This window comes from Perca flavescens, chromosome 6, assembly GCF_004354835.1.
Source record: "Perca flavescens isolate YP-PL-M2 chromosome 6, PFLA_1.0, whole genome shotgun sequence".
NCBI lineage: Eukaryota > Metazoa > Chordata > Actinopteri > Perciformes > Percidae > Perca > Perca flavescens.
Genome location: NC_041336.1, coordinates 3,591,603 through 3,605,308, shown reverse-complemented (window position 1 = coordinate 3,605,308; position 13,706 = coordinate 3,591,603). Strand labels below are relative to the sequence as shown.

The following is a 13,706-nucleotide window of genomic DNA, read 5'->3' as shown; positions in this document are numbered from 1 at the left end:
GTCCTGGCAGAAACGTGCGCCGAGCGAGCTGCGTGCGCTCACACGGCCGTCCAGCAGAGTCGGCTGACAGATGGCGCTCAGGCTGGAGATCCTCCACAACGGTTCGTTAACGGCGCATTAATTAGACCGTTGGCGTTTGTCTGAATCAGTGAAAAGAAGTCCAGCATCCTGCTGACACCGCTGGACGTCTTACTCAACGTTAACTCAACACTTACTCAGTTTTTTCTAACAACTTTTCTGGTTGTGGGTGTCGTGAAAAGTGTCAAAATGTCAAAGAAAAGCAACAAAAACTTAGAAAAAAAGCCCCAAACGTCAAAAGAAGCGACATAATTGTCTGGAGAAGCGCCAAAAACGTTGGAAAACGCTACAAAAACATCAGAATAAGCGACAATGTCACGTTTTGGGCATCACGCTGTTATTTGTACTAAAGGCCTGTAATTATCTCTGCCGTCTACATCCTTTTGTGTTTTTCTCTTTCCTTTTGTTTTATAAGATAAGATAAGATACATTTTATTGTTCCCGCAGCTTTACAAAGACAACACAAAATACAGAAAATAAGCATCTCTCAACACATATTCTCATGCAACACAAAACAGTCTCTCATATACTGTAGATTAGACAGGTCCCTATATAGTAATACTCTCATGTACATTAGACAGGTTCCTATGTAGTAATACTCTCATATACATTAGACAGGTTCCTATATAGTAATACTCTCATATACATTAGACAGGTCCCTATATAGTAATGCTCTCATATACATTAGACAGGTTCCTATATAGTAATACTCTCATATACATTAGACAGGTCCCTATATAGTAATACTCTCATATACATTAGACAGGTCCCTATATAGTAATACTCTCATATACATTAGACAGGTTCCTATATAGTAATACTCTCATATACATTAGACAGGTTCCTATATAGTAATACTCTCATATACATTAGACAGGTCCCTATATAGTAATACTCTCATATACATTAGACAGGTCACTATATAGTAATACTCTCATATACATTAGACAGGTCCCTATATAGTAATACTCTCATATACATTAGACAGGTCCCTATATAGTAATACTCTCATATACATTAGACAGGTCCCTATATAGTAATACTCTCATATACATTAGACAGGTTCCTATATAGTAATACTCTCATATACATTAGACAGGTTCCTATATAGTAATACTCTCATATACATTAGACAGGTCCCTATATAGTAATACTCTCATATACATTAGACAGGTCACTATATAGTAATACTCTCATATACATTAGACAGGTCCCTATATAGTAATACTCTCATATACATTAGACAGGTCCCTATATAGTAATACTCTCATATACATTAGACAGGTCCCTATATAGTAATACTCTCATATACTGTACATTAGACAGGTCCCTATATAGTAATACTCTCATATACATTAGACAGGTCCCTATATAGTAATACTCTCATATACATTAGACAGGTACCTATATAGTAATACTCTCATATACATTAGACAGGTCCCTATATAGTAATACTCTCATATACATTAGACAGGTCACTATATAGTAATACTCTCATATACATTAGACAGGTCCCTATATAGTAATGTTCTCATATACATTAGACAGGTCCCTATATAGTAATGCTCTCATATACTGTACATTAGACAGGTCCCTATATAATAATAGTCTCATATACATTAGACAGGTCCCTATATAGTAATAGTCTCATATACATTAGACAGGTCCCTATATAGTAATACTCTCATATACATTAGACAGGTCCCTATATAGTAATACTCTCATATACATTAGACAGGTCCCTATATAGTAATACTCTTATATACATTAGACAGGTCCCTATATAGTAATGCTCTCATATACTGTACATTAGACAGGTCCCTATATAATAATAGTCTCATATACATTAGACAGGTCCCTATATAGTAATAGTCTCATATACATTAGACAGGTCCCTATATAGTAATACTCTCATATACATTAGACAGGTCCCTATATAGTAATACTCTCATATACATTAGACAGGTCCCTATATAGTAATACTCTTATATACATTAGACAGGTCCCTATATAGTAATGCTCTCATATACTGTACATTAGACAGGTCCCTATATAGTAATAGTCTCATATACATTAGACAGGTCCCTATATAGTAATACTCTCATATACATTAGACAGGTCCCTATATAGTAATACTCTCATATACATTAGACAGGTCCCTATATAGTAATACTCTCATATACATTAGACAGGTACCTATATAGTAATACTCCCATATACATTAGACAGGTCCCTATATAGTAATACTCTCATATACATTAGACAGGTCCCTATATAGTAATACTCTCATATACTGTACATTAGACAGGTCCCTATATAGTAATACTCTCATATACATTAGACAGGTCCCTATATAGTAATACTCTCATATACATTAGACAGGTCCCTATATAGTAATACTCTCATATACATTAGACAGGTCCCTATATAGTAATACTCTCATATACATTAGACAGGTCCCTATATAGTAATACTCTCATATACATTAGACAGGTCCCTATATAGTAATGCTCTCATATACTGTACATTAGACAGGTCCCTATATAGTAATACTCTCATATACTGTACATTAGACAGGTCCCTATATAGTAATACTCTCATATACATTAGACAGGTCCCTATATAGTAATACTCTCATATACATTAGACAGGTCCCTATATAGTAATACTCTCATATACATTAGACAGGTCCCTATATAGTAATACTCTCATATACATTAGACAGGTCCCTATATAGTAATACTCTCATATACATTAGACAGGTCCCTATATAGTAATACTCTCATATACATTAGACAGGTCCCTATATAGTAATACTCTCATATACATTAGACAGGTCCCTATATAGTAATACTCTCATATACATTAGACAGGTCCCTATATAGTAATACTCTCATATACATTAGACAGGTCCCTATATAGTAATACTCTCATATACTGTACATTAGACAGGTACTTCTATAGAAAGCACATTATCTCCTTCTTTCAGTGGCAGTTTTTAAGTCAATAACCCTGTATGTATTGCACAAACGATATAATGCATGTAATGGTTTCCAGCCTTCAGCAGCCATGTGAAAGATGTTTTTCCTCCTGAGAATCGTCAGTGTTTTTTCGCCGGATCATGACCTGCGAGGCGGACTCTGCAGACAATCAGAGCCCGCGTCGGTCTGATCTTCACTTTTTAACAAGTCTGTGGGGAGCGGCTTCCTGCTGTCTATGCACTCAAACAACAACAACAACAACAACAACAGCAGCAGCAGCAGCAGCAGCATCACCACCTCGTTTAACAGATCAGAGGGAACTCTGTTTGATTCTTCTGTTGGGAAACCTGCACACTTTCTGTCAACATGGTCAGCCCTGTGTTCCCACAGCCCTATGGTCTCACAGCCCTATGTTCCCACAGCCCTATGTTCCCACAGCCCTGTGTTCCCACAGCCCTGTGGTCCCACAGCCCTGTGTTCCCACAGCCCTGTGTTCCCACAGCCCTGTGTTCCCACAGCCCTATGGTCTCACAGCCCTGTGTTCCCACAGCCCTATGTTCCCACAGCCCTGTGTTCCCACAGCCCTATGGTCTCACAGCCCTGTGTTCCCACAGCCCTGTGTTCCCACAGCCCTGTGGTCCCACAGCCCTGTGTTCCCACAGCCCTGTGGTCCCACAGCCCTGTGTTCCCACAGCCCTGTGGTCCCACAGCCCTGTGTTCCCACAGCCCTGTGGTCCCACAGCCCTATGTGTTGTGGTTTTGGACATTTCTGTTCCGGTTTTGTATGTTTTTCTGTTTGCCCTGTTTTGACCGTGTTGTGTTTTATGTGTTTGTTTCCCGTTTTTGTTATTCTGCATGGTGTTCCTGTCGTCTCTGTCATTCCTGGTGTTTAGTGTTGTCTGTATTTAGGTTACGTTATGTTTTTGTCTGTTTATCCTGCTTCCTGTTTTATTTTGATAGTCTGGTCTTCTGTCTTGTCATGTCTAGCTTTGCTTTGTTTTCCCGCCTTGGTTGATTGTCCTGCCCCGCCCTGATATGCTTCACCTGTTGTCTCACCTGTTTCTCATTTACCCATCACCTCATGTATTTAGCCTCTGTGTTCCCCTTGTCTCGTGTCAGATCGTTTTGTGTCGGTACCTGCGTTGGTTTGTAGCCATGTCCTCGTGTTTTTCTCCCTGTACCTTGTGTCTGTGCCTGCGTCAGTGTTCTCCCGCCTATGTTTTTCCCGTCAGTTCTTTTGTTTTGAGAGTTTTCCAGTCTTTGTACTGCCGCTTTTGTTTATATTAAATCCTCCACTGCAAACGTCCTCCTGCCTGCCTGCCTGCTCTCTCTGCATTTTTGGGTCCTCTATTTCCCTCACCATCCCTTACCTTAACACTATGGTCCCACAGCTCTATGGTCCCACAGCCCTATGGTCCCACATTTCTTGGACATTTTCAAAATTAGGTCTTGTGTTCCTACATTTTCCTTCAATTTAAGCCCTATCCTCCCACAAAAAATTTTAGGGTTAAGGGTTATGGTTATGGTGATACAATCTGATACAAATTTATGAAAAAGGAAATGTGGGAACATAAGGCCTAATTTTGGAAAGAAATATTAGAAATGTGGGAACATAGGGCCTAATTTAAAAAAAAATCTAAGTGTGGGACCATAGGGCTGTGGGAACATAGGGCTGTGGGACCATAGAGCTGTGGGAACATAGGGCTGTGGGAACATAGGGCTGTGGGAACACAGGGCTGTGGGACCATTGGGTTGTGGGAACATAGTTACGCTCCCCTGTCAACAACACGCTCTGGGTTTCATCTTCTCAGGATGACACTTGTGTGTTTACTTCCTGTTTGCTGGCAGACGGAGAACAGAACTGACAAACACATCTCCGACAGAATGACATCAGGACAGTTTGTTCAATTAGATCTTCATCTGAATCTAAACGCAGCACTTATCAATGTTTGTTTCAATCCTGCAGCTGGGGAAAAGGTCCCTTAAATGGGCCTTTTCCCCAACACATTTCCCAACAATCTATCGATTAAGTTCATGTTTTCGTTCTAATTATAACATGGACTCACCAAGGGCTGCCGTGCTCATCACTGCACCTGAAATGTTGACTTTTACTCCGATACAGTTCCCCGTCAGCATCTTCGTTACTCATTACGACAAAATGAAATCTTTCTTAAAGTTAGTTAAACTGCAAATAAAAGCAGGTTTGGTGAATCATTGCTCCTAGATTGCAAGTTAACCCACGCTCCATTCATCCACAACTGACCATACAAGATTCAAGATTAACTTTATTTATAAATTTGTCTTGGACACTAAACCCATGCTGCAGCCATAGTAGGAACACATAAACACAGACATGTACAAACAACAGATACAATACCATAGCACAGACCGTACTATGGTCCTGATGGTGTATAAAACCCAACATGGTGTCATGCAATGCATTGGAGGACTGCAGGGGAGTACGTGTCCCCCTAGTGGTACTTTGGAGGACTGCAGGGGAGTACGTGTCCCCCTAGTGGTACTTTGGAGGACTGCAGGGGAGTACGTGTCCCCCTAGTGGTACTTTGGAGGACTGCAGGGGGTACATGTCCCCCTAGAGCATGTGTGAAACTCAAGGCCTGTGGGCCAAATCCGGCTCCTCACAAATTATCATCCGGTCCGCATATCAATTAAGGTTCACAATACATTTTGGCCCACCTAGTTTTTGTCACTTTTGCCAACATTTTTGTAATTTTTTCTGACGTTTTTGCCACTTTTTCCAAATGTTTTGTCACTTTTTCCGACGTTTTTGGGCGCTTCTTTTCTATGATGGCTGAGGAACTTTTTCCTGACTTCTTTAGGACTTTATGTCAACCAAACTGTGAGTGAAAAGACTATACGACACATGCAATATTACAGTCAAATATATAGTTTACTTTTTCGATTAAATAAAAGCCTATCAATAAACTAGACATTGTCGGGCCCTTGATGTGATTCTTATTTGCCAGTGTGGCCCTCTGGAAAGTTGAGTTTGACACCCCTGCCCTAGTGGTACTCTGGAGGACTGCAGGGGGTACGTGTCCCCCTAGTGGTACTCTGGAGGACTGCAGGGGGTATGTGTCCCCCTAGGGGTACTCTGGAGGACTGCAGGGGTATGTGTCCCCTAGGGGTACTCTAGAGGACTGCAGGGGTATGTGTCCCCTAGGGGTACTTTGGAGGACTGCAGGGGTACGTGTCCCCTAGTGGTACTCTGGAGGACTGCAGGGGGTATGTGTCCCCCTAGGGGTACTCTGGAGGACTGCAGGGGTATGTGTCCCCCTAGGGGTACTCTAGAGGACTGCAGGGGGTATGTGTCCCCCTAGGGGTACTTTGGAGGACTGCAGGGGGTACGTGACATTTTTTGCAAAATGTTTTTCAGAGGCTGTAGTTACTTCTACTTCTACTTCTACGTCTGTTTTTTCTCCAAGTTTGTCTATTTTTTCACAGTTTTTGTCGCTGTTTTTGAAGTTTGTCACCTTTTTTTGAAGGTTTTGTCGTTTGTGTTGACCTAGTCTTGGCTTTCTTCCTTACTTTTTTCTTTACTTTTTTCTGTCTTTTGTGTTTTTTTCAAAGATTTTGTCTCGTTTTTTCAAAGTATGTCACTTATTTGAAATTCTGTCCCTTTTGTCGCCTTAGTGTTGCATTCCTTCTTTCCTTCTTCCTTTTTTCAAAGTTTTTATCACTATTTTTGAACTATTCTTACCTTCCTTCCTTCTTTCTACCGTATTTTTCCAAGTTTTTGTCTCCTTTTTCCATAACCATCTAAATATTTTCCAGGTCCAATGCTGTTGTTTAGTAAATCTATCGCTGACATCGCTGTATTCTTCCTCTTTATAGAGACTTTCTTTTCTACCAAAAATGATTTGTGTTGGTTAGCGGCTTAAAGAAACTGTTCAAAGGGGGAACATTATTGAAAAACAGCTTGAGAACCACTGGTTTAGAGAATCCAAATCAAAGTGAATCCAGACCTCCAGACATCCTGCAGCCCAGTGAAGAAGAGGAAGAAGTATTCAGATAATGTTACTGCATTCTTCCTTGACATTTAAAAAGCCTTTTTGGGTCTTAGAGGAAGAAACACTTCAGTGTCTCTGAAATGACTCTGACGCTTCAGATCCTCTGGTAAACATTTCAATCTGCCGTCAGAAGAAAGAGAGGTTTTATCGGAGCAGCTGACATGTTTCTCACATCTTTCATCATCAACACAACACAAACGTCAAAGGTTTTTAACTCAGAATCTGGGCCAGAAATCCTCCTCTTCAGCACAACATTTTCAGCCGGTTGCTTGTTCAGATTTTAGATTGTTATAAAGATTCAGATAAAGAAGATAGCGACTCTGAGTTTTTTTTTTAACAACTATATATATATATAACTATATCCTCCCACTCAATACCAAAAACCATGTTAACTACTCAAGCATGCATTTTGCTCTCCTTTCCTTCTGGCCAGAACATTTCTCAATGACTGTCTGATTAAAGTCAGTCATCTCAGTAACAAGTCTCTTTTCCATGGACAGCTGGAATAGCTCCACAGCACCACGGCAGGCTTTGAACCCTTCGTTGCTGTAGATGAGACTGAGCTCTGTCTTCACTTCACTTGTCTGGACTTCGTTGATTATTATTTCTCTTGTAACAGACAACATACAGTCCAGAAGCTCATTCTGTATAGTTTTTGACGTTCCCTTAAAGGTCCCATGACATGAAAATGTCACTTTATGAATTTTTTTTAACATTAATATGAGTTCCCCAAGCCTGCCTATGGTCCCCCGGTGGCTAGAAATGGTGATAGGTGTAAACCGAGCCCTGGGTATCCTGCTCTGCCTTTGAGAAAATTAGAACTCAGATGGACCAATCAGGAATCTTCTCCTTATGAGGTCATAAGGGGAAAGGTTACCTCCCCTTTCAGATACAGACTTCAGATACAGTATTAGGGGACCACTAAGGTCTATATAAAAGAGACTTCAGATACAGTATTAGGGGACCACTAAGGTCTATATAAAAGAGACTTCAGATACAGTATTAGGGACCACTAAGGTCTATATAAAAGAGACTTCAGATACAGTATTAGGGACCACTAAGGTCTATATAAAAGAGACTTCAGATACAGTATTAGGGACCACTAAGGTCTATATAAAAGAGACTTCAGATACAGTATTAGGGGACCACTAAGGTCTATATAAAAGAGACCTTAGATACAGTATTCATCTACTTCATCTACTTGTTCAGCAATGCTAACTCTGCCAAAAAACATTAGCTTCATGCTATTATCAAGATGGCTGCGGCTAATATCAATGACGTTTGCATTTTTCTGAGAAATGAGTCCTCCGTCACTGCCATTATCTCTATGAAAGTGATTGTCAGCTTGCAAGGTTTTGGCGGAGTGATGGTATCGCCTGCACGAGTAGCTTAAAGTTGATTGACAGGTGTCGAGAACAAATCAGATTGGATAAAATAACATGCATCCAATTCTGATTTGCCAGGGACCCAGCGAGCTTCACCCTGAGGACAATCTTTAAGAAACCAATTAGAGACCAGCGTCAGGTCACATGCTGGCCGAAAGTTTAAGGACATCCATTAGTCCAGTGTCCATGCCCATGAAACCAAATGAAGCATATTGAAACATAGAAAATAGCTAAAGAAAGGCCATTTTTTATTGAATGCTGAGGCTCTTACTACTAGCCGGCACATCGTATGAGTAAAGCTATTTTATATATATATATATATATATGTGTCTGTCTGTGTTTGTGTGTGTGTGTGTGTGTGTCCGTGTGTGTCTGTGTCCATGGGTGTGCGTGCGTGCGTGCATGAGTGTGCCTGTGCCTGTGTGTGTGTGTATGTGTGTGTGTTTGTGTGTGCTCAGATGATTGTGGGAGTTGTGTGAAGATCTGCAGTGAGGTGTGAGGATTTATAACTAAAGCCAGCTCCAGCTTTGGTTTCCTGACAGTAATTAGATCTTTGACGGAGACAAAGAAAAAGCAGAAATCACACTTTCACACAGACATTTCATACAAATGAGAAATATATTTATGGACTCACATACACACATTGTCTCTTTCATACATGTGAGATGTCATCTAACCAATTTGGTGCCCTACTGGCAAGATATCAGCTGTTTTCGTCTGTGTTTCTTATTGTAAAAGTTTCTGACACTTTTATTCGTTGGTTTGCTGTTTTGTTTTTTACATTGGACATTTATTGGGGTGTTTTTGGGACTATTTGCAATCCATTTGTTTCTTTTGTTGACGTTTTTTTGCGGGTTTTGTTGACATTTCTGGCGCTTTTTTGTGGGTTTTCTGACCCTTTTTTCAACTTTTTTGATGCTTATTGCAACGTTTTTGATGTCACGTATCCAGGTCAGCCTCAATGTTAAGACTGCTGCAGACAAAAGAACAGAACTGTTCTGATTTAGGCACCAAAAAGATTAGAGAAAAGATTGTGCTTTGGGTTAAAACATGGGACATGAACACCTGTTTCCTGGGTGAAAGTCTTGTGTTTTCTCCTTAACTTCTTCAGGACATTAGCTCTGCCCCCCGCACTTATGAAAGCCCTGTGTTTTAGGAGCCAAACATCTCCCCCGACCTCCTCCCTATGAGGATCTCCACGCTGCTATACAGCAGCAGTCAATGTGCTGCTGACATAGATACGTGGAATATACAATTACAGAGCGATATGTACAAATGAAAGACCTAGATGTGATTTTATTTTACAGATCTGAGACATTTTAATGCAGATCTTTTTCACATCTGTTTTTTTTCAACCTGAGATTAAGGAAGAACTACTGAAACATGTCGCCATCCTGCCTGAACTTTGATATGAAGACACCGCTGAAGATCAAAGTGTTACACGAGCAAAATAAAACCAGGCCACTGCTGGGGAGAGAACGAACGACAAAGTGAAAGAAGAAAATACATTCATCTGCATCTCCACCAGCGAGCAAACGTCTAAAAATACTCAGAGAAACATAAAGTGGGGCAACAGAAACCAGGTCTGACCATCAACACACACACCCTAATGCTTCCTCCAAAGCCCCGAATCAGTCAATTACAGCAAACCAACGCAGCAACCCTACCTATGTTATGGGACTTATAGACACAGAAAAATCAGAAGGCAAAAAGGCGACAAAAATGCAACATAAAGGCGACAAAAAGGATCAGACTTTGACACTTTTCACACAAACATTAGACAGTTTCTACCTACGTTATGGGACTTATAGAAACAGAAATATCAGATAGTTTCTACCTATGTTATGGGACTTATAGAAACAGAAATATCACACAGTTTCTACCTATGTTATGGGACATATAGAAACAGAAATATCAGACAGTTTCTACCTATGTTATGGGACTTATAGAAACAGAAATATCAGACAGTTTCTACCTATGTTATGGGACTTATAGAAACAGAAATATCAGACAGTTTCTACCTATGTTATGGGACTTATAGAAACAGAAATATCAGACAGTTTCTACCTATGTTATGGGACTTATAGAAACAGAAATATCAGACAGTTTCTACCTATGTTATGGGACTTATAGAAATAGAAAAGGTGACTTAAAGGCGACGTAAAGGCGAAAAAAAAGGCGACGGAAAGGCAACCAAAATCACCATAAACCTGGATGTTTTATTTTGAAATGTGTTTTATTTTGTAAAGTTTCCGACTGCGCTGTAGCTTTCCTGTATGTGATGACCTGTCCGGTGTGAACGGACAGATTGGATAACATGGGTGCTGAAATGAAAATCGCTCCGCTTAGCGGCTGTCCGCGGCGCTGTAGCGTGCGTTGAGTTTCTGGCGTAACATGAAGTCAATACTTTCACTTCTTTCTTTTCTTCTTTTCGTCTTCCCATTCTTCTTTTGTCTCCTCTTTGTTTTTGTGACTTCATGTATTCCGGCTCCTCTGACCTCGTCTGATCTCCCCTGCAGCAGGATTTCCACATTTCATCATTGTCATTATCTCTTCTTTCCTCATGTAAATTAGGAGCAAATTAGAAGGAAGTTTTTCACGGAGTAAACAGCTGATCTCAGGGAATCAGTCATCAGAGCAATTCGCTGCAAACACGACCTGCGACGGCGGGATTTAGGAACGGAGGGCGCCAGCCGTGATTAAAACCAAACCAGACTCCTCGTTAGCGGCTGGGGGGGTATTGTCACATCAAAGACAGACTCCTACTTCTTCTTCTTTTGATCAGGAAACTGAGCGGATCTCACAAGGGGGGGAAATGGATGATCTGAAGCCGACAAAAACACAAAACTGAACATTTTATACTCACATTTGAGTCTCACCAACTCTCGGGGCGTTTTAGTCTCGTTCAGCTCCGAGTTATTTACTTCCCGCTTCAGTCACGACGTCTCGTCCTCGGAGACTTAAAGCTACTGAGTTTACCATGGCAACTACCAGCAGTGGGAGGAGTCTCCACGCTGCCTCCTGTTTATGTCCAGTGTACCGGAATGGTGATGAGATATGAGCTTTGGGCGTGTTAGTTTAAAGCTATAGTGCGTAGCTTCTGTTGCCCCCTCCCCCATGAGGAATTCTAACTAATGACGACAAAAATGTCGGTGCGTCCACATGATACAAGCCTTCTGTGATCACACACCACCACCCCCCCCCTCCACTCAGCTGCTAGTAGCCAAGGAGGTCACGGAGGATTAAAAAAAAAAATGGACTCTTCAGAAGATGCAATTCAAGGCCACTTTACAGTTGCCGTTCCCGACCTGTCACGCGACAATGTGATGTCAAAATGACGTCAAAATGACGTAGATCTCGCTGGCGCGCCAGGATTTTAAGGAAGCATGGACAAGTTCGAGGGCAAGCTTTCCGAGCAAGTGCGCCAATAGCAACTGTATTCTGACTGGTACCGGATGCCAGGACTCTCTGAGTCTCTCTTGTAAACTTACTGGGTTAAGAGGAGCTCTTTTATGGTGAATGAAAGGCTTGATCCGACGATGTAGGCCATTTAATTAGTGTTAATTTCGTCAGACGAGATAAGACTAAATATGTTCGTCAACGACGTTTTTTTCCATGACTAAGACGAGACGATGACGAGACTGCGCCGATGTCCAAAAACGCTGACTAAGACTAAATTAACGTGCATTGTTGATGACAAAAAAAGACGAGACTAAAGTGTATTGCATAAAACAAAACTAAGATAAAATCTCTCTTCATTTTGGTCTACCAATCGTCTCTACTTTTTCATCTTGAGAGAGAATATTCAGTTACCGAGATCCGGTGCTACGGCACTGACAGGTGTCCTAACGACCCTTATCTACCGGACCGAATAGCAACGCAGATTTTGGTGCCACTTCCTGCTCTTCTCGCTGATGCTCCTAAACGGACGTTAGAGTCAACCGAAACATCGCTGCACGGGGCGCTAGTTAACACTACACTTGGCAGCAGGTAACGTTAGCATACCGTTAGCTAGTTAACACTACACCTGGCAGCAGGTAACGTTAGCATACCGTTAGCTAGTTAACACTACACCTGGCAGCAGGTAACGTTAGCAGTTAGTTATCAGCTGTTCTTCCTCATCCATTGACTCCAATATTGTCGTGGCCACTGTTGACATTGACGTCAATGCTGCTGTTGCCAGTTCTGCCGTTGTTTACCTTTTACTTCTTCTTCTTCTAGTCCATAGAAAGAGCAAAGTCAGTAGCCTTTGCTCATTAGCGCCACCTCTGTTCAGGAGAAGACTGCAACTAGTCTCACGCTAGATACGGCGCTCCCATGACCTCACACTGTCGTGCGACAAGTCAGGAATGGCGAGTATACCGCTCACTTAACTTTGCTCGAGTTTCTTCACGGGAAAGTCGCCGGACAAACTTCTAAACATAATCAACTGAGAAATCCAGAGAGAGTTGTGTGGAGCTGATAGTCTTAATTAGCTTTTTAGCAACTCATTTGGCAATGGCTTGAATATAACGGACGTTCATTAATATCAAAAAATTACGCACTACAGCTTTAAACATAGATTAGTTCTACTGGAGATAAAAACACTTGGTGCACAGAGATGCTTTTGGCTCAAAACTTAACACTTTAAAGGTCCCATGGCATGAAAATGTCACTTTATGAGGTTTTTTTAACATTAATATGAGTTCCCCCAGCCTGTCTATGGTCCCCCAGTGGCTAGAAATGGTGATAGGTGTAAACCGAGCCCTGGGTATCCTGCTCTGCCTTTGAGAAAAGGAAAGCTCAGATGAGCCGTTTTGGAATCTGCTTGTTATGAGGTCATAACCTCAGGTTACCTCCCCTTTCTCTGCTTTGCCCGCCCAGAGAATTTGGCCCCCCATGAGAGAGAGAGAGAGACATCATGGCTTTCAAACGAGCAAAGTGGCAGTTGGTCAAGGCCACACCCCCACCCTCCACCTTGCCCCTCCCCCTCTCCTCATCAGTAGCTACAGACACAGAAATGGCACATCCTAAGGAAAGCTCATTGTGGGACTGGCTCTAGTGGCTGTAATTCTGCACCAAAGCTGAATTTTGGGAAAGAGACTTCAGATAAAGTATTAGGGGACCACTAAGGTCTATATAAAAGAGACTTCAGATACAGTATTAGGGGACCACTAAGGTCTATATAAAAGAGACTTCAGATACAGTATTAGGGGACCACTAAGGTCTATATAAAAGAGACTTCAGATACA

The 13,706-nt window shown here is 41.4% G+C and overlaps 1 protein-coding gene across 1 annotated transcript in view; it reads right to left on the bottom strand.

Moving 5' to 3' along the window:
* cpne4a (copine IVa) overlaps window positions 1–13,706 on the bottom strand; it is a 79,281-nt gene that overhangs the window by 61,487 nt on the left and 4,088 nt on the right. Inside the window, exon 2 of the mRNA XM_028579814.1 lies at window positions 1–100. This exon is cut by the window's left edge and continues 62 nt beyond it. Coding sequence (XP_028435615.1) covers window positions 1–100 — 100 coding nt within the window. The remainder of the gene's footprint in view (window positions 101–13,706) is intronic.